General features: G+C 35.0%; 1 protein-coding gene across 1 annotated transcript in view; it reads left to right on the top strand.

Moving 5' to 3' along the window:
- The window catches only part of tex264a (testis expressed 264, ER-phagy receptor a), a 69,544-nt gene extending 42,928 nt beyond the window's left edge, over nucleotides 1–26,616 (top strand). Inside the window, exons 3-4 of the mRNA XM_016271083.1 lie at nucleotides 16,158–16,338; nucleotides 25,397–26,616. Of these exons, the coding sequence (XP_016126569.1) occupies nucleotides 16,158–16,338; nucleotides 25,397–25,716 (501 nt within the window). The 3' untranslated portion in view covers nucleotides 25,717–26,616. The remainder of the gene's footprint in view (nucleotides 1–16,157; nucleotides 16,339–25,396) is intronic.
- The last annotated feature ends 734 nt before the right edge of the window (nucleotides 26,617–27,350 follow it).

Raw genomic sequence — 27,350 nt, 5'->3', positions numbered from 1 at the left:
CAATGCAAATATCAACTTGTGTTTTTACGCAGCAAACACATAGAGTTGTAAATGAGAAAGAAGTTAATGTGCCTTCTAAAAGTCTAAACAATTAAGACAGTAATATTTATACATTTTAAATTGACAATGACAACTTGATTTATCCCTTTTCATAAAAATGGTCTAAAGGCTGAAATGTTTTTTGTTTTTGTGAAAACCTGTATCTTAACTGTAAATCATGTAATTGTATGGCTCAATACTGTATGTTACCATAGACATTGTCCAACCCCACTCATACTGTGTTCATTTTACTTGTGCAGCTCTTACATTGGGTCATAAATTGCCTTAAATTTATTTGTAAAAATTCTGCAGATACCCTGTAAATAGTTAAATGAAATTCCTTCCTTCATTTTTGTTGATATTTGTGTATTAAAAATATTTTAATATTTTTGATTGACATTTAAACTCCTATCTGATTTTCTATATTTATAAAAATAAAAAGTATTTTTTTTTATTTTAGGCTAGATGAAATTGTGTGAGCCCTGTATCTCTTCATGTAATATCTGAATGTTCTTTTCTAAATTCTGTAGGAAACGCCTTAAAAGCCGCATGGCTTTTTCTTTGCTGAGATATTTTAAAATAGACCTTTCTGTCGTCTGCTTAAGAATTCAGCAATTTACCACCATTACTGTCTACAATCAGACTCAAAACCACTAAGAGTGTTGAGCCAGAAATGTCTTTATACTCTCCAGGTATTGTCTTTTGTGTAGATGACAATGAGTGTAGATCTCATTGTCATCATCACGCCGCCCTGTGGCCCTTAGAGCTCAGACAAAAATCAATCCTGATGTCTCAAGTGTTTTAATAGACCAGCTGTAGCTGGGACACTTTGGCTGTGTCCCAATTTGTGTACTCGTAGTACCTGCTTAAGTAAGTAAAGTGTATTTTTTATTTATAGGCCTATACTTTTTTATATATTTTATTTTTGTTAAATATATATATATTTTTTCATACTGACAATTTTTTAAAATTATTTAATTTAATTATTTTGTTATTATCATATGTATATATATATATATTTTTTTTTTACATAAATGGAGGACGGTAAAGATGAAAAACTCAACTGTATAACATCTAGGATGTATAGAAACCATTTGACAGCCATGAATACAAGGCTTCCATCTATCTACATGTCCATATTCATGGCTGTCAAGCGCCTGTTTGTCTGCTTGCTAACTGTCCTTGTCAGATTGGTTGGATGAGAATGTAAGTCCAGTATGCAGAGCTGACCCTGACACCACCGGCAGCACATTTTCTGATGACATATAGTGATGAGACCAGATGAGCTAAAAATGTCCCACTTCACTATACTGCTCATTCTGTAGGGTTTGGGCCTGTTGCTGGGTTGCCATGAGTGAAAATGTGTGTGTGTGTGTGTGTGTGTGTGTGTGTGTGTGTGAGAGTTAATGTCTCTCCTACCAATGCCAAGCGTAAATGGATTTTTAATTAGCTGTTTCCACATACCATTGTGCATGTGCGTTAGGGAGTAGAGAAAATAGACGTGTCCCCTGCCAAACAGATTTGTTTGTGCTGAGCTGTATTGTGTATATGTTTAGATGGAAGAAAAGGTTGTAAAGCTAGTGCAGAGATCTTTATATAAGGACAGACTCTCCAGGAATTAAATATTGATCCATGCACAGAACATGTGCTCATGTTTTCCATGCAAGTACATAAAGGAGTCTGAAACTCAAGGAAAATCATCTGTGGATATGTTTGTCGGTAGGTGTGGTTTTGCACTATAAAAAACATTTTTCAAAGTTGTCAATAAAACAAAGATTATTGGAGTTCCTTTTATGTGAAAATACTATTTCAGTCTTTCTACATCAAAATGTTATGTTTGATTCATTGTGTTACTTGCTGTGTCTTTGAAGTTATTTGTGAAATTTGCTAGCTGTTTTGCAAAAAGAAAATAAAGCCCACTTGTTACCATTTAGATTGTTCCATTATTATGGAACATTTTTCCATTATTATATGTATTATCTATGGAAAAAAGATTTTTAATGTTGTAGTATAATGTAGTGTGTAAATTAGTGCTGTCAAAACGATTTATTGCGATTAATTGCATCCAAAATAAAAGTTTTTGTTTACATAATATATATTTAATAAATATATGTAATATAAATGTACATATACAGTATATTTATATGCTAAAAATTCAGCTTTTAAATCACATGAATAAATTACATTTTAAAATATAATAACAGTTATTTTAAATAGTAAAAATAAATGCAGGCTTGTGAGTAGAAGAAACTTTTTTAAAAACATAAAACATATTACTGTTCAAAAAAACTTTTGACTGGTAGTGTGAATACATGTTGTCATCATACTGATTATTAAGTGTCCATTAGCAATTTTAATAAATGTGTTTTTTACGGTGGCCGAGAAGTGCTAAACAAATCACAATTCTGAAAACAAATTACAAATGCAAATGTGACCGAACCCGGGTCGATCGCGTCAAAAGCCAGCAACACGCGCTTATCTGTCTGCGCCACTGGAGCTGATGATTTACAGCCACTTTTAACTAAATGTAAATAGACACTACGTGTTTTTTTAGACTTGCATTTGTGTTTGTAATTTGTTATTTTGTTTTCAGAATTGTGATTTGTTTTGCACTTCTCGGCCACTGTAGTTTTTTTCTTTTTGACTCAAATAGTATCATTATTACACTACAACATTAATAAAATAATTAGCATTATGTATATTAAAAAATACATATTATTGTTAACCAATAACTTGAGTAGTGTGAATACTAAAATATACAAATATTGATTTGATACATTACTGTTTTAAATGATTAGTAAAGTAAATTTAAAGGGTGTTTAATTACCATTAAAACAGTTTGAAAGAATTGAGCATTGCCAAATATATAATTAGCTTTTTCTGCCTTTTGATTTTGGGCTTAAAATGACTGGGACTTTTCTTTGAACAGCAGAATAATTCATTTAGATTCGCAAAAACATCTCAGAGTAATGAACTATGACTGTTAGATCAGTGTTGATTGGCTACGTTCTCCCCCAGCTCAGCCAATCGATTTAGAACTTCTGTGCCGACTCGGGCACCGCAGTTGATTAAGTCCCGACAATTACTGTTCATCAGGAAACACGGCGCATCGATCGGCAGGGTGCACGCGGTGCACACTCACCCACACATACCCAGACACGCTTCACAGAGATGCACAGCCGCACAGGCACACGCCGTCCCGAGCGGGTTCATTTGTTCTGAATGGAAAAAAAGAGAAAACTTCCAGAACTCTGTCGCCAGTTTGGACATGCCCGTGTGGATGAAGGGGGGAGAATAAAGGTGTTATCATATAAGATAAAAATACAGCCCTCTTCAAGCGTGCAACCACAAGGGATGGTCAGAATTGAACAGCACCGGAGGTGTGAAATGGAGTTTGCTTCTGTTCTCACAGATCCGTGTGTCCGCGAGTGTGTGACTGTGTATGAAAGTAAATAGGCTGGGGAGGAAGGGCTCCGGGGACTGTCGCCAATTGTCACTGTGATTTGTGGATGTATTAATTCCAGCGTCTGTATGTTGCCCAGGGATCCTTGTAAGAAATCGCTGGTCTAAGAATAGGCAGGGATATCTGTTGTTAGCTGGAGAGCTTGTGAGCAAGGATGTTCAGACCTTGCGTTTGAAGCTCCTGGGCAAAGGAAGCGGGCATGCTGTTGAGATGGTCTCGAAGCTACTTCCTGTCACTCTTTATATGAGACTTAAATGGCCCCTCGCTCTCTCTCTTCCCTGAACTATCTGTCTCCTCCTCTCTCTGACCTCTGCCTCATTATTCAGTGGACTGTCGGCCTCATTTGTTGTCTCACAAGTAGATGCGAGTGCTGTCAGCTGCTGTCCTCTTGTCTTATTATGCCCGCAGGTGACTGATAGGCCTCCTTGTTCTCACTCACTTTTGATGGGCATGTCTAGTCGCTCTCTGTTCATGATGCTCATCTCCTCCTTCTGCTCCCGTTGAGTTTAGCTGCATTTCCTTATGAATGAATGATTTGAAGGACATGATTACAGATTTTGATTGCTTTTTTTATACAGATGAGTTTGCTGAAATTAGCTGTTTTACAAAAGAAAAAATATTCTTTGTCTCATTATGTAAGTAAAAATCAAAAGGAATGATTCTGTTAATGATTGTCTTATTCATTATTTTTGTGTTGTTTTTCAATTAAAAAAAATCTTTAAAAAGGAGCATAAACCACACTAAATTTTGATTAGATTTTTACTGGAAAATGGGACAAAAATACTAATTAAGACATCAGATGTTGAAGAATCATCAATGAAACCCTGTCTGTCTGTCTATCTATCTATTTTACCTAATGATTGATGATCTATTTTACCTAATGGCTGGGGAAGTCATGGCCTAATGGTTAGAGAGTCGGACTCATAAACCAAAGGTTGCAGGTTCGAGTCGTGTACCGGCAGGGATTGTAGGTGGGTGGAGTGAATGTACAGCGCTCTCTCCCACCATCAATACCACTACCGAACCCCCATCTGCTCCCCGGGCGCCCACTGCTCCGGGTGTGTGTTCACGGTGTGTGTGTTCACTGCTGTGTGTGTGCACTTTGGATGGGATAAATGTAGAGCACTAATTCCGAGTAAGGGTCACCATACTTGGCCACATGTCACGTCTTTCTATTTAATCTATTTTACCTAATCTATCTAAGCTGGTTCTCAGTTCCTTGTGGAATAATCTTTTTAATTATTCACTTTTTGGAAGAGTACAATTACTGTTTAAACACCTTTCATGTGGCTTACTTCCGCTCTGTGAACTATTTTTCTGCTCTGTGAACTATTTTTGTCACAAACTAGAGTTAAAAGAGCAGGTGGGTTGGTGTTGTTTTGAGGGCATCCACTTTGCCCTGAACAGACTTTAGTGCAGTGGTACTTTATTTATCTGCTTAACCTGGCTGCCATAACATCCACAGAGTGAACATAAATGGAACAAATATAGGAATACTAAGATACCTTATAGTTTTGATTCTAAAGTTTACTTGAAACCCTTGTTGGAGAGAGCACAATGCTATCAAAACTGGTATTGAGATTTGTGAAATTTTAGTGTCAGCTACTGAGATTGTGTTTCACTGAAGTTTTAGTTGGGACAACACTAACAGTAGCTGCGCATCAAATATGCCTTCTAAAATTTGGGTTTTTTGTCTCACATGAACTCTGTCTGATAGGAGCAGCTCTCGGCTCTGTGGCTGGACTGTGATTGCACTGAGAGAGGTGTGTATTATGTAACAGTGGGAGCCCGGGGAGATGAGGGAGATTGGGGATGTGCTTACCTGTGAGTGCTCACATTCTGTTTGTGGGAGGAGACAAATTCATGGAGCAGCTGCCTGAAGTCACGACATTTCCCTGGAGTATTCCCCTTCTGTCACTCTCTTCCTCGGATTCTCTCTCGCAGACTTCCTCTAATGCTGTGCAGTACATTGTACAGTGTGTTTATAGCTCATTTAAGACTCCTAAAAAATTAAATATATAATATTTTTGATGAAACGTGTAAAAACATGACTGAAATAGTATTTTCTTGTAGAACTCACTCCAATAATCTTTGTTTTATTGAGTTATTGGTACAAATATTGGTGAAATTTAATTGGTTAGATGATTTCTTACCGTGAAGAATAGGCAAAAAGTCTGGTGACATAGGTCTGCGAGCGTTTCTCAATACCAAGTAAATAAGTAAATGTCGCAGATGGGACGACGCAAGTCTGGTAATTCTGCAAACAGCAGCGTACTTGATATCGTCAGTCAACTCACCTTGGCTACTGCAATTTTCCTCACTGTATTTACAATACAAAATATGACATCAAACACCCCTGCCTCTTTTCGTTTTCATTTAAACATATTAATAGCCACAGAAATGTAGTTCAGGGAACGTACATACATTACAATGAAATATTATATTATATCAAACAGTATTGCCTCTTTTCATTTTCATTTTAACATATCAATAGATTAATATAATAAAGACCAAACATTACCTGTTAGATTTACCCAAAACAAATTATATGTTTAACCACTACAGAGACATCAGAGCCAGTGGCAAATGTCAGAAGGACTAGTCGAGGTAAGGCTGCTCTCATCGGGATACGTGAGCTCTGAGCGCCCGCTGATCGCGTAGAGCTCACGTCTCCGAAATCGGCGAAGCACATTTTCAAATAGGCGCTGTCTTTCTGTTGTTTTAAACAACTACATTCTCGCCTGAAATTCTTTTAAAGCTACATTTCATGACATAATAACAGTAATATTTTTGAAAATTATGCGAATATGGTGGTTGAAATACAAAGCTGCGTGAACTCGACCAATCAGAATGTTCAGCGACCAAGTCCCGCCCCCGAAAGTTCCAGACCTTTGAAAAAGTAGTACCTCGTGAGCAGGGACTTTCTGAGGGGCAAATTTTTGCCCAGAACTTTATTTAGATCCTGGTTCCTGTGGTGGAAACACACCAAGTACCGGCCCAAAGTCCCTAGTTCCTGGGGAAAGTTCCTGTGCTGGAAACAGGGCTTTTGATTGATTTTTAACCTGCTAATTCACTCTTAAGAAAACGTTAGTAGTCCAGGGTAGAAAAACCAATTAGGTGTAGGCACCCTCGCACACTAATTGAAAATGTGTAATCAATTTAGCTTTCCACTTGTCTCTCTCTCATGTAGTCGTCTTTATCTTTGCATTGCATTGTTTATTTTATACGAGCAAGTAGGCCTGGGCGATAAAACGGTATCAATATTTATCAACGGTACACCTTCTTCGATAATGATATAAAAAAATTCCGATATAGTGCACGATATAGGAGCGTGCTCTGAGTGATGCAGACAGCACACACAAACACGAACATGAGTGCTGTGCCTGCCTGTGACGAGGAGATTGTGAATTAAAAAAAAAGAATATTAGTCGAATTTAAAATAAATATTAGCATTTGAATGCAAAAATGGTACAATCGAATGTTAGGTGTGCGTCAGGGAGCATCATCAGTGGAGCGCGAGATGCGGTAATGATGATGTAAGTGACGTTGTAATTTAATGTTTTTTTAGTCTAGCCCACGAGACGCGCAGTTGCTGCGTTATTCATTCAAAATATTATAGATATATAGTAGCTCAATGCGTAGAAGATCTTGATTAGGTTAAAAACGAAACCAAGCCATTCACACAGAAGACAAATTCAGCGCATTTTTTAGACGGACAAATATGACTGCTGCACTCAAGGCCTCACAGAAGAGATATATAGAAAGCCATGCAAAGTTAAAACAGTTTAAACTTTTAGAAAACACGTCACGAATCTGTGGAGGTTTATTCCTTTTCACTGCATCTCATATGTTTTTAAAGGCAATCTGTGTGATGGGCGATTCGGCTCTTTGTATTGAGCAATGCATAAATACGTGATGCTGTTTTGTTCATAATTGTTTATGCAATTTACGAAATAATATTTATATATGAGTTAATTTAGACGTAATGCACTTTTTTTATAGACAGTTATTTCCTTGCGTTGTAATTTAATGTGCTGCATTATTTTGCTCATTGCGCCCTCCTGTGGCCTCGGGAAACAAGCCAAAAGTTTAACCTATTTAATCTGCATATAAAACATTAGAAATTAGATATTTGTTTAATATTTATTTTATGTTTGACTGTTAAAACAAAACAAAAAAGAAAATAGTCAGTGGTAATACAGTGGTTAAATGTAAAAAAAAAAAAAAAATTCTATTGCTCTGTTTTAAAAAAGGTTATAAAAATGTCAATAATTATCGATACCGAAGGATATGAAACATTATATCGTTGATACATTTTTTAGCTATATCCCCCAGCCCTACGAGCAAGTTTTGCATACAAGGACTTAGACTTGAAAACCAAAAGATCCATAGGTTTATCCAGCCTTTATCGATGGTTTTGTGGCTTGTTGTGTAAAACTCTTACGTTACTGTGCGGTGCGGTGGAGTCCTGCTGAGTTTCATCTGTCACCACTGGTGCAAATGTTGGTTCGTCTGGCATTCCACGTGACTAGACTGTCATGCCCCACAATCACAACACTCTCTGACAGCAAACAGGAAGGGATTCAACACTGATGTCTTAATACAGGCCACTAGTTTGAAGGTCTTGCTTATAGAACGTGGCTGAAGCAGGGACACCTTCCAAAGCACTTGATCATTCATTTAAACCATAATATGAATAGACAGTAGGTTTTATAGTTTGAGGAGAATAGAGTTCTAGTCATTAATGTAAAGGCCAGTTCGTCCGCATCCAGCTGTCCAGAATTCAACATATTTCTTTTTTGGATCTAACAAATACACTAACATTCAAAAGTTTGAAGTCTGTAAGATAATTATTATAATTTTTTTTTAAGAAGTCTCTTATGCTCACCAAAGCCGCATTTATTTGATCAGACAAACTGTTAAAAATAACTATTTTAATATATTTTAAACAGTTGTGCTGCTTTTTTGTGGAAATTGGATAGCTTTTTTATGATTATTTTATTCTTGCTGAATAAAAACATTTTCTTGCAAATAAATAAAACATACTAAGCCCAAGCTTTTGATCTGTAGTATATATATATATATATATACTCTGTGTAAATAATTAATAATACTTTATATAATGATCCTCTTATGAGGGACTCTCTCTGTATATTTTAATGTATAAAGACCGATTTATACTGTGTAAGAAAAAAATAAACATTATTAGCAAAATTAAATAATTGGCTTGCATATTGCTACTGTACTAAAGCCAAAGCAAATAATTAGCACTTATAAACACTAATTCTACCACTTTGATATATAAACCTGAAGACAAACTTGATCTATTTGATTATTTATTTGTATAGCGCATTTCATAATAATAACGATTTTACTGATTTACAGTTCTATAAATGTATAATAACAATTAGTCAATTCCCGCAGACCCCTCTTGTTTGAAACCCCTGTGTAGATTGACTTGTGGGAGTAAAAATGAAACCAGCTATTTATATTCACAAGGGCATTGACTTACAGCTCCATCTTGTACACCTCACTTGTTACCTTGGTCTTTGTTGTTTAATGACAGTTGGTTAGTGGGAGGAAAAAATGGGTTTCCTTTTAGACTTTCTGTGCCTTTGCTTTTATTTTTATATTTTATGCCAATGCTTCTTCTTTCATTCATACTTCTTTTTCCAGGTTGTATGCGTGTTTTAGTCCATTATTATTTATGTTTACTTGTCATGCAGAGACACATCTGTCCCAGACACCCACACCTCTCAAGTGAAAAGTAATGTTTAACAGTAAACACAGAGAGGTTTATTCCAATTGATTTCAAAACTATTCTTAGTGCTGTTGTGACAGTGACGACAGCTTGATCTATGAAGCAGTAATTGGGCTGGACTGAGCTGAATCATAGCGGGAATACAGGGATCTATCAGGAGACATTGACTTTCTCTACACAAATCTCACCTGTCGATGAGGAATAAATAGCCTTTTATCTGTATGGCTGTACAGCGAAGTCTTGGACAGGTATCAAATCATCATGACCTCTCTGATGCAAGCTTGTTTCAGCATGTATAGACATTTCTAAATGATATACCATTACACTTAATGAATAGAGTTGGGCCAATGCTTAGTGGGTAACTATTGACACATTGGAGATGTGCTCATGTGGATTTTGCAGAGTCTGGCCTGAAATATTTCTTGATTCCATTTCTACTTTCTTGTTTGTTACACTAAATATGAAAAATATGAAAATAAAACAGAGAGATCTGTACTGCCTGTCTCCAAGATGTAAGGCTGGTCTGATTTGGTTGTTTTATAGTATGGATACTTGATACATTGGTAACAGATTGTTTACAGATTGTTTATTGGTTATTGTTTATTATTTCTGAAATTAATTCAGAAATAATTTTAATTATTTCTCAAATTAAATGAATCTTCAAAGGAATAGTTCACCCAAAAATGAAAATGTTGTCATTATTTACTCAGTGTCATATCGTTGCAAATCTGTATAAGTTTCTTTCTTATGTTGAACACAAAAGAAGATATTTTAAAGAATTTTGAAGAACCAAACCATTGACATCCATAGTAGGGAAAGAAATACTATGAAAGTCAATGGAGACCATCGACTGTTTGATTACCAGCAATCTTCTAAATATCTTCTTTTATGTTCAACATAAGAAAGAAACTTATACAAGTTTAGAATGACATGAGGGTGAGAAAATGATGACAAAATTTTCATTTTCTGGGTGAACTATCCCTTTAATAACAATGTGTGTTTTTAGACTTTATCAAATCTCAGAATAAATATTATTTTTTATACTAGACATTATAATGTTGTGATGCCTAAATTTACTTTAAACAATGCATTTAAACAATTAATTTGTTATGTATTTATTATTTATGTCTTTTTTATTAATTGAGATAAAGTAGTATATAATCTTAATATCTGACATTTATTAATTATTGGCCATAACATGATCAAATTTTAAGTCCCGACATTGCTTTCTGGCTGCTCTATACTGTACTGTCCAAAAAAAAACATGAAAAATGCCAAAAATAATGCTAATTTAAAATGAAGAGTTCAGATGCAAAAGCCTCTAAGTGCCATCTGAAATTTTCTTCTAAAATGAGCATTTTTCTTAGGTTCCTATATTTATGTTCAGTTATTTCACTTTTAATGACAATGAACAGAACCTATTAATTGCCATTAAAGTTAAATAACTGAACCCACACATGAGAGCCTGAGAAAAATGCTCATTTTGGAAGAAAATTTCATAGAGTCTTTTGCTTCTGAAATCTGCTTGCATCCTAACATGAAGATAATTATTAATTAATCTGTTTCAGCCAGATCTTTAATAGCAGCGCATCATTATTTTATAGGGATGGGAGCTCAACTGGCTGACTAGTTAAACCATTTAGACACCAGCTTGGCCTGGTTTGGGAGACCAGCTAAACCATCTTAAAAGTCCTGCAAACCACCTATAGGCTGGTTTAAGCAGGTTGCAGCCAGACTTGCTTAATTCTAACTTAAAGTAGATGCTGTTGTAACTGAACTTGGCTGTTGACAGTGTAACAACAGTGCTGTTGTTCTGTAGAATTCGCTTTTGAGAGAAAAAGCCCCATCAGTCGAGCTCTTATGATTGCTTGCTCATATAAACAGGACACTTTTCATCCTGCTGAGGAGGTGATGTTTCCCTTTCATTATCTCCTGATTGCACCCCATCTAGCTCAGGGTAAGTGGAGTCATGCAGACTCATTGTGTTGGGTAACACTCGCCCCGCAGCCACCACCGAGGGTGTGGTTTCACACACAAAGCAGCTAGGAAAATAGAGCATCGTCTCTGTCTCTGTCAACGTCGTAATTAAAACCGCTCATGCCGGAAGCGTACTTTCAATTATAACGGGCCTGGTTAATATAGTGGCTAGTTATTTATTTATTTTTATGATGGACAGAAATGAAGATATTCAACAGAATAAAGGAGCTCTGAGAGATGGATGATGCTGGAACCGCCAGGTGTTATTTATATGGATGTCGGTTTCTCAGCTGTTTTTCAACTGTGCGTTCAAAATGATACAGGCTCTTTATGATAGCAGCATATGTTATGTCTGTGCAATTTGTAAACATTTCAGGGTTATCCATGTGAGTTTATTTTATATTATACTCTATGATACCGACTAAAGAATTGTAGTGTAATTATAGTGGCATTTGCTAATCATCACAACACATATTTAAGGGCCAGAATATCATAAAAACTTGCCGTTTAATTTATTTTTTTTGTTAATGAATAGAAAATTGAAAAGAACAACATCTGTTTGAAATAGAAATCTTTTGCACCATTATAAATGTATTAATATATCAACAGTTACGGTCACTGAATACATTCTTGCTTAATTTTAAAAATATGTAAAAATTTTAAATTAAATTTGAAAAAAAATCGTACTTACCCCAAAACATTTGAATGGTATGTTCATTATGAAGAGTTTTTGCTGGGCATTATCAATAAAAAACAAATATCCACCAATCTGTATAAATGTATGCTCTCCTTTTAAAGATTGAAATTAGCTGCAAACATTTATTTTAACCTTTAATAATGGTTTTTACAAAAGTTTAAAAGCTCTATAAATTTATACTGATTATTTAAGGGCAAAGTTTTGAAGTGAAACGTAACAGACCTCACTAGTTTCATTCCCCATTTTTTTATTTGTTTTTCTATATTTGACCGTACAATTTACAAGCCTAGATCATATGAGCTGATATATCAGTCGCAAAGGATATTGAGGTCTTTGGTTAATTACCTGTTAAAGTGCAATATTACTTGTTTTCCCCATGACACCTACAGTAGCGCTAACAAAAGCAGTCAAAGTTATTACAAAGACGTCCTGCTCAGAGCGCCGCTGCCTCTTTCATACCTAGTGTGCATGTTGGCTATATATGCTTTGCTTTATTAATCATTATTACATCTCATAGGGGGTAATTAGATTCATTATTAGATTATACAACATGCTTGAAAAGTGTGAAAGATGTTTAAAATTCCTGTATTTTTATATTGGATTGCTAAGTGCTTTTTGTCTGACTGAAAGTGTTGCTCAGAGCTGTGATGGAGATCACAAGCTGTTACACTAATGAGGTGTCTGGAAGCTAGTTATTACTGCAGTGCTAGTTGACACAGTTGATGAACAGCAATCAGATGGCGCTACTATAAGAGACTAGAAAGCTTTGAAAGGACCATAGTGACTTCAGAAATGTCTATAACCTAAATATATAGTACAATAATGTTCAGTCTTGACGGTAAAGAACTAAAGCGTTTACAGACAGATTTGTGCAGTTTGCTTATTCTTATTTCTCGTTTTGATGCCGTCAGTCTTTTGACATTGTTTTCATGGGGGCGACAGTGTGGAGTGGATTGTCTTTGTTTTTCCTCTCGCACTCATTATCACTCCTGGTTCAAGGAGATGTGCTCTCATTTGCATGTGTGCCCCTTAAGAGCTGGAGTCTTTATGTGTATCAGGTTATTCATACTGCTTAGAGCAGGACTTTTTTTACTGAGGATTAGAATACAACCAATCAATTAGCAATGAGAAAGAGAATCGAGAAACTGCTAAACATCTTCAGCTCCTCTTTACTCTTCAGGACTTTCACCATCTTCTTGGGATGGAGTCTGGGTGTATTCACACCTGTCTTTTTTGGTTCGATTGAATCAAACTCAAGTTCATTTCCCCTCTTGGTGCGGACCTTTTTGGCAGGTGTGAATACAGCAATCGCACTCGGGTGTGGACCAAACAACCGTACCGAGACCCAGCTGAAGAGGTGGCCTCGTTCCGCTTCCAAACGAACTCTGGTACGGTTAGTTTAAGGTGTGAATATGACCCGACCTCGATCGACCCAATTGCAGAAATCAGGCTCAGAAACAGACAGCTCGCACATATTCCTGTTATTTGCGTTTCAGTGGCTTAAATCACTTGTTTTTAAACCACAATGCTTAAAAACACATGCAAATGATGAGTTTTCGTGACCATGGTGCACAGCAACGTGACGTGAGGGCGCTAAATAGGCTAAAACTTGCCGCAAAAATTACCATGACTATGTTGGGGGAAAATAGTAAGGAGATATTTGAATTATTTATTAATAAACTAGTGTTTTAGGAGTCAGTATCGCAATGAAGTTAATGATCCTGACTCGCCATCTCATCATTGGACGTGTCTTTAGAAAGAAATGCATCTTTACGGATTATATAAAAGTTTTTGTTTTGGATTTGAATGATTTCGTTTTGTAGTCATTTAAAGATTTCTATAGATATATTCATCATGTCTGTTAGGAAAATATTCGCTGAGTTTCATTTTTGTGAAACGCTCCTGTTCCAGACTGAGACGACAAGCGCATCCTATTTGTTTTCTTTATTTTACAAAAGCACAACGTTTTCTTGATATTGTGAGTGCACACAAATAAAAATAGACCCTTTACAGTTCCGAACGATGTATTATTCTTACCTTTATGAGCAAAAATGACGGCGTATTTAATTTGTTTCCACTGATGTCCTGAAGCGCGCTTCAGCTTCCACTCTCCGCACAAACGATTGGATATGCACCTAATAGCGCACATTTATATAGGTTTAATGTTTAAACTAACATTGTGATATGCTTTAAGTATTTTATATCTATAGATTTTATTTTCGGCAAGTCGTAATTACAACATCGTATGACATTGTCTCATATGATGCTCATAAGTTGCCTCATATTGCGTTAGTATCTGATTACACCAAATCAGTAAAAGAAAAAAAATTGCACTACGAAAGATCTCCATCATTAGCCTGTTTTTGCACTTCCTGTTTTTCACTGCTTGATAATTTCTGTCCAATAAATGGATGACCCTAGCACACGTGTTGTTTTGTTTATAATTTCTGGTTCACTTGCAAAAAAGGGCAGTGCGAAAGCGAACCGCACCAAACAAAAAAAAATCAACATTTGAATTTGGTCCGGACCAAAGAAAGTGAACTAGCGGACTTTTCTGGTGTGAATACACCCTTATACTTGGCCTCAAAATCAAATAAAGAAATTGTTTGGCAAAAAGCCTACTTTGAAGATATTTTTTTAATTGTGACATTATATCTAAGATTTTATAATGAAATTATTTTAGAAATAAATCCGTTTATGTCCTAACCAGCCACAGTATCAAGCAGGTACTATATTTGAAATTGATAAATGCTAAATTAAATGATTATTCAGTCTAATGTTTTCCAGATCTTTAACATTTTTCCACTTAAAAGGTTTGTCTCTCTATGTGACGTTTTTATAATGAATGTTTAAAATCTTATGACCATCAGGTTATTCTGTTAATGAATGGCATGTGTCTGTTAGGTTCACCTGTGCACATTTGTACATACATGTTTGTTTCCGCCTGTACCTTGTTTTATTATGGCACTTGTCATTTCTATGGGCCTTAAACAGTGTTACTGTATCAAAACAAAGCTCTCAACATGAAGAGGCAGTACAATTATGGAAGCACAGTTCTATCCTGAGGGCTCGGTAGAACATAACATCCTCCATATATATATATATATATATATATCAAATCATTCACAGTGCAAAAGAATATTGCAGCCCTGTCTGATGTTTCTAGCATCTGCATTTTTATTACCATACATTGCAAAGTATTTTCTGCACCTGTATTCTGGCTCTATATGGGGAAACCTTATTGATGTTTTATGTCATGTCATATCAAATATTCATATATTCTTACTTCATGCATTTGAAATCTGTTCTTATTTGAATGTCACCTGAAACGATAAGCTTCTGTTTGTTGGTTACATGTGAGCTTTATGATATACTGTACATTATTATATGATATCTAAAAATATAGGCATGGCTTACTGTGCGTAAAAGAATAAATAAAGATGAAATGCTTCGGTTTGATAAGTGACAGTGGTTTATTTACATCTAAATGCTTTTGACCTCTTGTTTAAACACACTAGAGCTGTTCTATCTAAATAATAGTCCCGAATGTCTTAAGTTTTGTTCATGATTTCACGATTAGAGATTTTATGTGCACAACAGCCTGATCTGCTTGCTGTTTTGCGTTGTTCTTTCAGATCATTGCAGTGGCATTTGGTCTTATCCTTAATGAGGCTGCTTCATTAAAAGCAGAATAATTGGTGTAAACTCCTGCTTAGTCCAGCTGCAAAGTTGTCATAAGGCTGGCGTGTTTGATCAGTAAAGGTCTGACCTAAGTTTGATTGTAATGAGGTGGGACAAATAACTTGGTGTCACTACTAATTTCTCACCCCATGGTTTGTTGTTTATATAGCGATCATGTTGCCAAAAAATATTATAATAGCTGAATCATGTTTGCCAACAGTTTAATGGAAACCTTTGTGGATGGAGGTGAAATGCATGAGAAATTTACAGTTGAGGATGATCAGTTGATAAAATGAAAGAGCTTTTTTTTGTTTCAAATGGACTTTTAAAAGGAGTAGTATAACTGACTATTCTTTCATTATTTACTCATCCTGTCATTAAAATCTGTATGATTTCCTTTCTTGCTTGAAACATAAAAGGAGATATAAATTTATTTAAAGGAGAATGTTCTTGACACAGTGTTCCTGCAGTATATATGCATGAATTGTGACATCATGAGTATGCAACGTTAATCATTTTTCTGTCTTTTTTTCTTTTAGGAAAGGAGTCTGAATGCGTACCCATTCCTGGAGATATGTAAAGGAGATCTGATCCATTACATGTGTCCTCTGGAGAATCAGGTAGACTTCTGTGTGCCTGAACTGCTTGAGAAGAAAACATCTGATGACACTGAGGAGACAGTGGAGCATAAAGATGCTGATGTTACAGAGTTGGCAGCGGGTATGTTACTATACTCATCGGCCCAGTATAAGGATAAGAATTCTTCTTCTTCTTCTTCTTCTTCTTCTTCTTCTTCATCTTCATCTTCTTTTTAATATCTTTCATCATCATCAAAAATAATCTGTATTAATTTTCTTTAAATATCACTAAATGAAAACATTTCATGTTTAAATTCAAAAATATAATAATAATTGTTATTGCTAATATTATTAACTTCTTCTTCGTCATCATCATCATCATGATCAAAAATAATCCGTATGAATTTGCATTAAAAATAAAAAAATTAAATAAAATGAAAACATTTGTAATATTTATTTACATTTCTTTTTAATATTAAATTGAGATTAGTATTATTTTGTATTATTAGTATACAATTACAACATTATATGAATTCATTGTATTTCAAAGCACATGATTTCAGTTCTCTGATGCGTAGGCTATATGTGAAAAAAATGCAGGCATCATGAAAATCAATTCTCAATAAGAGCTGTCTCTTGATTCTCATCCCTTGTCCAGTTATATCACAGTAATATATCCAGTAATATCTATGTAGTTACAGACAGATGGGTTATGTGATTGCCGTGTTCAATATCCAGTTCTTTAGCCACCTCTGCTTAGGATCCCAAGCTATTACCCTCATTTCAGATGTTATAAATCTGTCAGAACCTGCCAGCAACATTAAAACGGCGTGTGAGTGCTTGCTTGAATGTGTTCATGAGCACTCAATCATCATGTGCATTTATTCCAGAGCAATTGCACAGTAGTCACACCTTATCTGCCGTATTATGTCTCTGTTGTGAGCCGACAAGCTCTGTGAAACTGAGAAAAATGAAAGAGCACGGCTCAGTCACAGCGGCAGTTGTTTTCAATTCACTCTGTGGTCAGTAAAACAAATGGCTGTGAAGATTGATGCTAAAGTCCGAGGGCTGTTTTCTGCTCTGCACAGCTAAACAGAGTCATTACTCCAGCGGGACAACAGCTAAACTCAGTGTGTGTGTGTGTGTGTGTGTGTGTGCCTGCAGCTCTCTTAATTAAAGGCCATTCAATCACAGCTGCTCAGCTGGATCTGACAAGTTCAGGTTGTGAATCAAACTCCTTCATTTGGGGGATTGCAGGGCAGTTCATCTCGCTTTTACTCTCTCTTTCTCCATCCATTCCTGTCTTTCGTCTCTTAGGTGCTTTAACATGAACCAAAAAACTTTAGATTTACGCATTGAGGACTGAGCTTGTATTTCAGTGCGGGTATTTCAGGCTTATTGGACACATTCAGTGAGTTCATTGTGAACATGCAGTGACCTTTATTCATTCCAAATGCATAGCAGTATATAAACGTGCAGCACTTCACATATTCACTTCACATGTGCTTTCACACTAAAAGCATTTCAGCTATGTATATATTTATGTATATCATATATATATATATTAGTGCTATCAAATGATTAATCGCATAAAAAAAGTTTTTGTTTACATAATATATGTATGTGTACTGTGTATATTTAATATGTATATAAAAATACACACACATGCATGTATATATTTAAGAAAATACATATATATATAAACATACAGTTGTGTCCATAAAATGTTAATAATTTTAACAAAATAAGATGAATCCTGAAAATTGCATGTTATTGTTTATTTAATACTGTCCTGAATAAACTATTTCACATAACAGATGTTTATATATTATCCACAAGACAAAATAATAACTGAATTTATAAAAATGACCCCGTTCAAAAGTTTACATACCATGAATCTTAATACTGCGTGTCGTTTTCTGGATGATCCACGACAGTTTTTCTGTTTTGTGATAGTTGTTCATGAGTCCCTCGTTGGTCCTGAGCAGTTCAACTGTCTGCTGTTCTTCAGAAAAATCCTCCAGCTCCTGCACATTCTTTGGTTTTAATAAGAAAAATTTACACATCATCATCCCGTTCAAAGGTTTACACCCCCCAGCTCTTAATGCATTGTGTTGCCTTCTTGAGCATCAGTAAATGTTTCCACCTTTTGTAATAGCTGTGTATGAGTCCCTCAGTTGCCCTCAGTGTGAAAAGATGGATCTCAAAATCATACAGTCACTGTTGGAAAGGGTTCAGATATGCAAAAGATGCTGGAAAACTGAAGAATCTGCAGGAGCTGGAGGATTTTTCTGAAGAACTGCTCAGGACCAATGAGGGACTCATGAACAACTATCACAAAACAGAAAAAAGATCATCCAGGAAACGACACAGTATTAAGTATAAAATATAAAATTTTAAATGGGGTCATTTTTAAAGAATTCAGTTATTATTTTGTCTTGTGGAGTATATATAAACATCTGTTATGTGAAATAGCTTATTCATGAGAGTACTAAATAAAAATAACATGCAATTTTAATGATCCCTCTTATTTAGTTAAAATTATTAACATATTTGCATATTGTGCAAGGGGTATGCAATCTTATGAGCACAACTGTATATATATATATATATGAGTTTATTACTGTCATACAAAGACCATTCGTTCAGGCTTCTTGGGGAGGATTCATTTAAAATGAATGACATTTAAGCATATTTATGTGGTGGGCAAATATAAGGTGTGTTGTGTCACCTAATGGGGTTTGAAAAGGTCTTCCCCTCACTGCTCCTCTGTTCTGCCGGTGTGGATCTTCACAATGAGCAGAGAGCTGGTGCTTAATTGAGATGCCATATCTAATATATTGAGATGAGCTAGATGAGAGAGGGATCATTCCTTTCCATCTAAAATAATACTAGCAGGGAGGGAAGAGAGGTCAAATTCACTGCTGTCCTAAAAGAAATTAGGCCAAATGGGATGTGTTATTCTAGTTTAAATAGCTGGTATTAGACTCACAGTGTAGATTCTCTCTCCCATTCTCTTCCTTCCTTCCTCCTCCCCACATCCCTCTTTCATCCATCTCCATCCTCATTGTGATTCAGTCACTTTATTTGTTCATTGCGTCCATGACCCTCTTAAATTACACGTTACGAAGAGATCATGGGCTCTTGCCCAAATTTTTTTCAGACCCAATGAAGTTTAATTATTTTTCTGTCTATATTTTTAAAATATATATATATATATTACATACAGTAAATGTACGTAAATATTACATTTTTTTCCTTTGCTGAATTTATATTAAATCTAATATTTTTGGTTTTGTTACAGTGTTAGTGATGGGCTCTTTCTCACTATCACTTACTCTCTCTCTTTTACTGTACATATCATTGCGTAGTCCTGTCTTCTTTCAATAAAACCCCTTTCGTCTGAAACATTTTACTGAACAAAAATCCTGAAGCTCGGCTAACAATCCCTCTGGACCCAATTTAGAAACTAATTCAGGCAAATGCGATTTAAGAGGCTTTCCGTGGAAAGATATGCTTCAGCTTTGTTGAGATTTCAAACTGTTTGGAGAGCCTGGAAGCAAATTCTACTACTGGAAGTTCACCCCCACATATCAAATATTTGACGTATTAGTGCCAAAACTGTTTATTGTTTTTCAGTGATATACAATGGTGCACACTCTTTTTTAATAAGTGATTTATAAAGAGATACAATTATATGTATTATATATAGCATGGATTATAATATTTTTCTTTGCCATTTTAATTTTTCTATCTACTAACACCTGCTGTAGACGGTGTGTTCAATGAAAAGTTAATTTTCAGAGTGTGACTTGTTTAATATCACCATGCTATTTATTACCATGCTCATATTATACTAGTTAATGGCCATAGTGTCTCATTTTCCATTTTTCATCTTTTGTGTCTGTCTCCTGTGGTCTGACACTCTTAGACTCAGGCAGGCCAGGATCTGTCTAGAACTGAACCCGATAATGACAATAAGGTGAGTTATTAAAGCCAGGAAAGTGATTAGGAAAAGTGGATAGTGCTGGTGAATTAGGGACTCGCTGAGCATCACGTTCTGCTCCCAAATGACCATTCTCGGATGTGACAATGATCTTTTAGAGGGTGTCATTCAAGCTGTGAACAGAGCTAATTCCAGTGTCACGGTGCTCAAGAGCACCAAGGGTACACTGTGCACAATGTGAAGGACAAGTACAGGCAAATTCACCAGGACCGGAAAGCCCAGTCTAATCTTAGCGGTGCCCTTTTGGGTTGTTAAAAGGTTTCTCACATACTCTGGCTGAGAGGTTATAATTAGCTGTGGTGACTTGGACTTGGGAAGGAAGATGCTGTCTTACAAGTAGGTTTTAGATGAACGGTTACGATTTCTGTTTTAGTCCAAAGTCTGGGGGAAATACAAAAAAAATAAAAAACATTTTTATTCAGTAAGGATGCATTAAATTTACTAAGTGACAGTAAAGACATTTATAATGTTACAAATAAATTTGATTTAAAATAAATGCTGGTCAATGAACTTCCTATTCATCAAAGAATCCTGGAAAAATATGTATCATAGTTTCCAAATAAATCAGTAAATAAATAAATAGCAGCAAAAACTAGTTTTCCACAATGATAATAAGTAACTTTATTAATAGTTGGGCACCAAATCAGCATATTAGAATGATTTCTGAAGGATCATGTGAAACTTGATGCTTAAAATTCAGCTTTGCCATCACAAGAATAAATTACATTTTAAAATATATTCAAACTAAAAAGTTATTTTAAATTGTAATAATATATTACTGTTTTACTATATTTTTGATAGACTAAAATAAAAAAAAACATTATTAAAAACTTCTTGGCGCCTGTGTGTGTATTTTTATATAAATATAAAAATATAATAATAATAATTATTATTATTACTGTTGTTGTTGTTATTATTAATCACATTCATCTTCATCATGATCATTAATAATCAGTATGAATTTACTTTAAAAAAAGTTAATTAAAAAAATATTCCAGTAAAATGAAAACATTTTTTAATATTTATTTTAAATTATTTTAATATTAAATATTTTTGTATTAAATTGAGAGAGTATTCATTTTCTTTTTATATTATTATAGCATTATAACATTTATATTAATTAATTGTAATTGTATGATCCAAAGCACATCATTTCAAGGCTCTGATGCATATATTAAATATTACATGCATTAAAGTGTGAAAAAAATGCAGACATTCCATTAATGGAAACAAACGTCATGAAAATCAATCCATAACAATTCTCAGTAAGAGCTGTGTCTTGATTCTCATCCCTTGCTCAGTAGTCTAGCAAAGGAAAATAGCAGTTGTTTCTTTATGCAGATTGCTTATTCTATTGCCATGTTCAATGTCCAGTTCTTCAGTCACCCCAGATGTTATAAATCTGTCAGAACCTGCCAGCAATATTAAAACGGCATGCGAGTGTTTGCATGAATGTGTTCATGAGGTGCATTTATTCCAGAGCAGTTGCACAGTAGTCACACCTTGTCTGCCGTATTATGTTTCTGTTGTGAGCTGACAAGCTCTGTGAAACTGAGAAAAATGAAAGAGCACGGCTCAGTCACAGCGGCAGTTGTTTTCAATTCACTCTGTGGTCAGTAAAACAAATGGCTGTGAAGATTGATGCTAAAGTCCGAGGGCTGTTTTCTGCTCTGCACAGCTAAACAGAGTCATTACTCCAGCGGGACAACAGCTAAACTCAGTGTGTGTGTGTGTGTGTGTGTGTGTGCCTGCAGCTCTCTTAATTAAAGGCCATTCAATCACAGCTGCTCAGCTGGATCTGACAAGTTCAGGTTGTGAATCAAACTCCTTCATTTGGGGGATTGCAGGGCAGTTCATCTCGCTTTTACTCTCTCTTTCTCCATCCATTCCTGTCTTTCGTCTCTTAGGTGCTTTAACATGAACCAAAAAACTTTAGATTTACGCATTGAGGACTGAGCTTGTATTTCAGTGCGGGTATTTCAGGCTTATTGGACACATTCAGTGAGTTCATTGTGAACATGCAGTGACCTTTATTCATTCCAAATGCATAGCAGTATATAAACGTGCAGCACTTCACATAATCACTTCACATGTGCTTTCACACTAAAAGCATTTCAGCTATGTATATATTTATGTATATCATATATATATATATTAGTGCTATCAAATGATTAATCGCATAAAAAAAGTTTTTGTTTACATAATATATGTATGTGTACTGTGTATATTTAATATGTATATAAAAATACACACACATGCATGTATATATTTAAGAAAATACATATATATATAAACATACAGTTGTGTCCATAAAATGTTAATAATTTTAACAAAATAAGATGAATCCTGAAAATTGCATGTTATTGTTTATTTAATACTGTCCTGAATAAACTATTTCACATAACAGATGTTTATATATTATCCACAAGACAAAATAATAACTGAATTTATAAAAATGACCCCGTTCAAAAGTTTACATACCATGAATCTTAATACTGCGTGTCGTTTTCTGGATGATCCACGACAGTTTTTCTGTTTTGTGATAGTTGTTCATGAGTCCCTCGTTGGTCCTGAGCAGTTCAACTGTCTGCTGTTCTTCAGAAAAATCCTCCAGCTCCTGCACATTCTTTGGTTTTAATAAGAAAAATTTACACATCATCATCCCGTTCAAAGGTTTACACCCCCCAGCTCTTAATGCATTGTGTTGCCTTCTTGAGCATCAGTAAATGTTTCCACCTTTTGTAATAGCTGTGTATGAGTCCCTCAGTTGCCCTCAGTGTGAAAAGATGGATCTCAAAATCATACAGTCACTGTTGGAAAGGGTTCAGATATGCAAAAGATGCTGGAAAACTGAAGAATCTGCAGGAGCTGGAGGATTTTTCTGAAGAACTGCTCAGGACCAATGAGGGACTCATGAACAACTATCACAAAACAGAAAAAAGATCATCCAGGAAACGACACAGTATTAAGTATAAAATATAAAATTTTAAATGGGGTCATTTTTAAAGAATTCAGTTATTATTTTGTCTTGTGGAGTATATATAAACATCTGTTATGTGAAATAGCTTATTCATGAGAGTACTAAATAAAAATAACATGCAATTTTAATGATCCCTCTTATTTAGTTAAAATTATTAACATATTTGCATATTGTGCAAGGGGTATGCAATCTTATGAGCACAACTGTATATATATATATATATTACATACAGTAAATGTACGTAAATATTACATTTTTTTCCTTTGCTGAATTTATATTAAATCTAATATTTTTGGTTTTGTTACAGTGTTAGTGATGGGCTCTTTCTCACTATCACTTACTCTCTCTCTTTTACTGTACATATCATTGCGTAGTCCTGTCTTCTTTCAATAAAACCCCTTTCGTCTGAAACATTTTACTGAACAAAAATCCTGAAGCTCGGCTAACAATCCCTCTGGACCCAATTTAGAAACTAATTCAGGCAAATGCGATTTAAGAGGCTTTCCGTGGAAAGATATGCTTCAGCTTTGTTGAGATTTCAAACTGTTTGGAGAGCCTGGAAGCAAATTCTACTACTGGAAGTTCACCCCCACATATCAAATATTTGACGTATTAGTGCCAAAACTGTTTATTGTTTTTCAGTGATATACAATGGTGCACACTCTTTTTTAATAAGTGATTTATAAAGAGATACAATTATATGTATTATATATAGCATGGATTATAATATTTTTCTTTGCCATTTTAATTTTTCTATCTACTAACACCTGCTGTAGACGGTGTGTTCAATGAAAAGTTAATTTTCAGAGTGTGACTTGTTTAATATCACCATGCTATTTATTACCATGCTCATATTATACTAGTTAATGGCCATAGTGTCTCATTTTCCATTTTTCATCTTTTGTGTCTGTCTCCTGTGGTCTGACACTCTTAGACTCAGGCAGGCCAGGATCTGTCTAGAACTGAACCCGATAATGACAATAAGGTGAGTTATTAAAGCCAGGAAAGTGATTAGGAAAAGTGGATAGTGCTGGTGAATTAGGGACTCGCTGAGCATCACGTTCTGCTCCCAAATGACCATTCTCGGATGTGACAATGGAGGGTGTCAGGGTGTCATTCAAGCTGTGAACAGAGCTAATTCCAGTGTCACGGTGCTCAAGAGCACCAAGGGTACACTTGTGAAGGACTGAAGGACAAGTACAGGCAAATTCACCAGGACCGGAAAGCCCAGTCTAATCTTAGCGGTGCCCTTTTGGGTTGTTAAAAGGTTTCTCACATACTCTGGCTGAGAGGTTATAATTAGCTGTGGTGACTTGGACTTGGGAAGGAAGATGCTGTCTTACAAGTAGGTTTTAGATGAACGGTTACGATTTCTGTTTTAGTCCAAAGTCTGGGGGAAATACAAAAAAAATAAAAAACATTTTTATTCAGTAAGGATGCATTAAATTTACTAAGTGACAGTAAAGACATTTATAATGTTACAAATAAATTTGATTTAAAATAAATGCTGGTCAATGAACTTCCTATTCATCAAAGAATCCTGGAAAAATATGTATCATAGTTTCCAAATAAATCAGTAAATAAATAAATAGCAGCAAAAACTAGTTTTCCACAATGATAATAAGTAACTTTTATTAATATTTGGGCACCAAATCAGCATATTAGAATGATTTCTGAAGGATCATGTGAAACTTGATGCTTAAAATTCAGCTTTGCCATCACAAGAATAAATGACATTTTAAAATATATTCAAACAAAAAAGTTATTTTAAATTGTAATAATATATTACTGTTTTACTATATTTTTGATAGACTAAAATAAAAAAAAAACAAATTATTAAAAACTTCTTGGCACCTGTGTGTGTATTTTTATATAAATATAAAACTAAATATATATATAAACAATTTTGAAAATAAGTCCACATAAAATATTACTTGTTCCAATGCTCAATTTTTCCAAATCTGTTCCGATGGATAAAAAAACTCATCTACGTCCATGATGACCTGAGTGTGAGTAAATTCTAACCAAATTTCTCAGTCTGTTTACTCAGAATTGTTCCTAATAATATTGAAGGATCTCTTTATGAGGAGAATTAGAACAATTTTGGCACAATATGAACATTTCCTTTGTATCAAGAAACATGGCCTAGAGGGATTCTGTGTTGCGGGGGCAAAATCTTAATTGATTAACCTGTTAATATACTTTATGTTCCAGGTGAACCGGAGAAAAAGTCGAGACCAGTGATCCAGGAAGTGGTTGAAGAGAGCAGGGATGTGATGGAGGCCTCAGCCCCGTTACTGGAGAGCTCTCAGCCGAGCCTGGGTGAGGAAGAGGGTCAAAGTGAGGATGGGGACCAAGGGAGCAAGGGGTCCAGTGAGTCTGTAGGCAGTGGCTCTTCCTTTGAAGAGCTGGACATGGAAGTGGAAGAGGAGAAGGAGAAGGAGGAGAAGAAAAACGAAGTGGAGGAGGAAGACCATAATGGACTGCAGAAGCCTATGATGGTGGGAGAAACAATCAGGAACAGGGAGGAGTGAAGGATAAAGCGGATTAGAGGGAATGTGGGTGAATGATGAGCGCATATGTGAGTGTGGGTGCATGTGTGAGAGGGAGAAAGTTTGTCTGTGTCTTTGAAATCATCAAAGGCTTTTTTTCTTCCTACGTCTTTGAAATTAACATCCCTAAATATCCAAAAAGTTACTACTTTGTTATCAGCAAACAAGCAGTTATCCCTTTCAGAACCTTATATTAAAGACTTAATGAAATGCACATTATTCTTCGGCTTTGTATTTGTTTAAACGATTTGTATATGTGGCTTTCTATTGTCTGTCTTCCCACGGTAATCATCAACTACATTCAGGCAGCAAGTAAATCAGATTCTGAAAATGAGGTAACATTATTAACGCAACTAAGTGAAGCTTAATCAGACATTTTATTTCATTAACATGTTTTACAGATGATGTATTCAGTAACGTTTGCTTCAAAACATGAATAATTCATTCCAAATGCTGGCTGTTGCTGTAGAATAGAACTGAAAAAGAGTGAGAATAAAAAGTGCATGTTGTTAATGATTGGAGTGTGTTAATTTGACTATTTTGGTGCCCTCTGCATGTAATTGATTTATTGTTTTTTGGAAAAGAAAAAGTCAATACAAACAATACACGGGACATATTCAAGTAAATCAGGCTATATTTTCTCTTTCTTTCCCATGTATTTTTCTATTTTTCATAAGCTAATTAGGAGAGAAACAGGGTTTTCAGCGTAAGGACTGTTGTTTGTTTTGGATTATATTTGTCTTACTGTGTTTGAATATCAGTTGTATCATACGCTATTTCATCTTTTGATACTGACAGTTGCTCTCTGATGTTCAGCAGGTCATTTGATCAGTCTTTTACATTGTGATTCTGCAAGAAAATATAAAGTATGTGTAAGGCAAATGGGGAAGTGTTTGTGGTTTGTGTGTTCACTTTAACAGCTACTTCAACCTTCTAACTAAACAAAGATATGAAGTATACTCTTACCATTCAAAAGTTTGTGGTGTGTAAGATTTTTATTTTTTTATTTTATGATTTTAAAAGAAGTATCTTAGGCTCACCAATGCTGCATTTATTTGATTCAAAAGTAAAGTAAAAAAGGTCATATTTAAAATTTTAAATAACTGTTTCTATTTTAATATATTTTTTCAAAAATGTAATTTATTCCACAGCTGAATTTTCACCATCATTACTCCAGTCTTCAGTGTCACATGATCCTTCAGAATGCATTCGATGTTGATCTGGTGCTCAAAAAACATTTATTTGAATCATCAATTTTGTAAACAGTTGTGCTGCTTAATAGTTGGAAAAAAAGAAAAGACGACAAAAAAATCTTATGTGATATTATAAATGTCTCTAAATCTAAGTATTCATTTCTTTATTTTTCCTTCTTTCTTTCCAAAAAAAATAAAAAATCATACTGACTCTAAACGTTTGAATGGTTGTGTATATATTTATTGTGTAAAGTTCTATTATTTATTGTATTATTCTTGTTACTAATTCCCTAGCTGTTTTCTGCTGTCATTTGCTAGCCTTAGTTCTTAGTATTAATTGATAAGAATAGTGTCTTATCTAGTTTAAGCCTCAGGAATCCCCTTTGGTGTAAATGACCTCCTTTGTTATGCAGTTACTCTGAA

The sequence above is a fragment of the Sinocyclocheilus grahami genome, unplaced genomic scaffold, assembly GCF_001515645.1.
Source record: "Sinocyclocheilus grahami isolate Dianchi unplaced genomic scaffold, SAMN03320097.WGS_v1.1 scaffold60.1, whole genome shotgun sequence".
Classification (NCBI taxonomy): Eukaryota; Metazoa; Chordata; class Actinopteri; order Cypriniformes; family Cyprinidae; genus Sinocyclocheilus; species Sinocyclocheilus grahami.
This window is presented reverse-complemented; position numbering and strand designations above follow the sequence as displayed.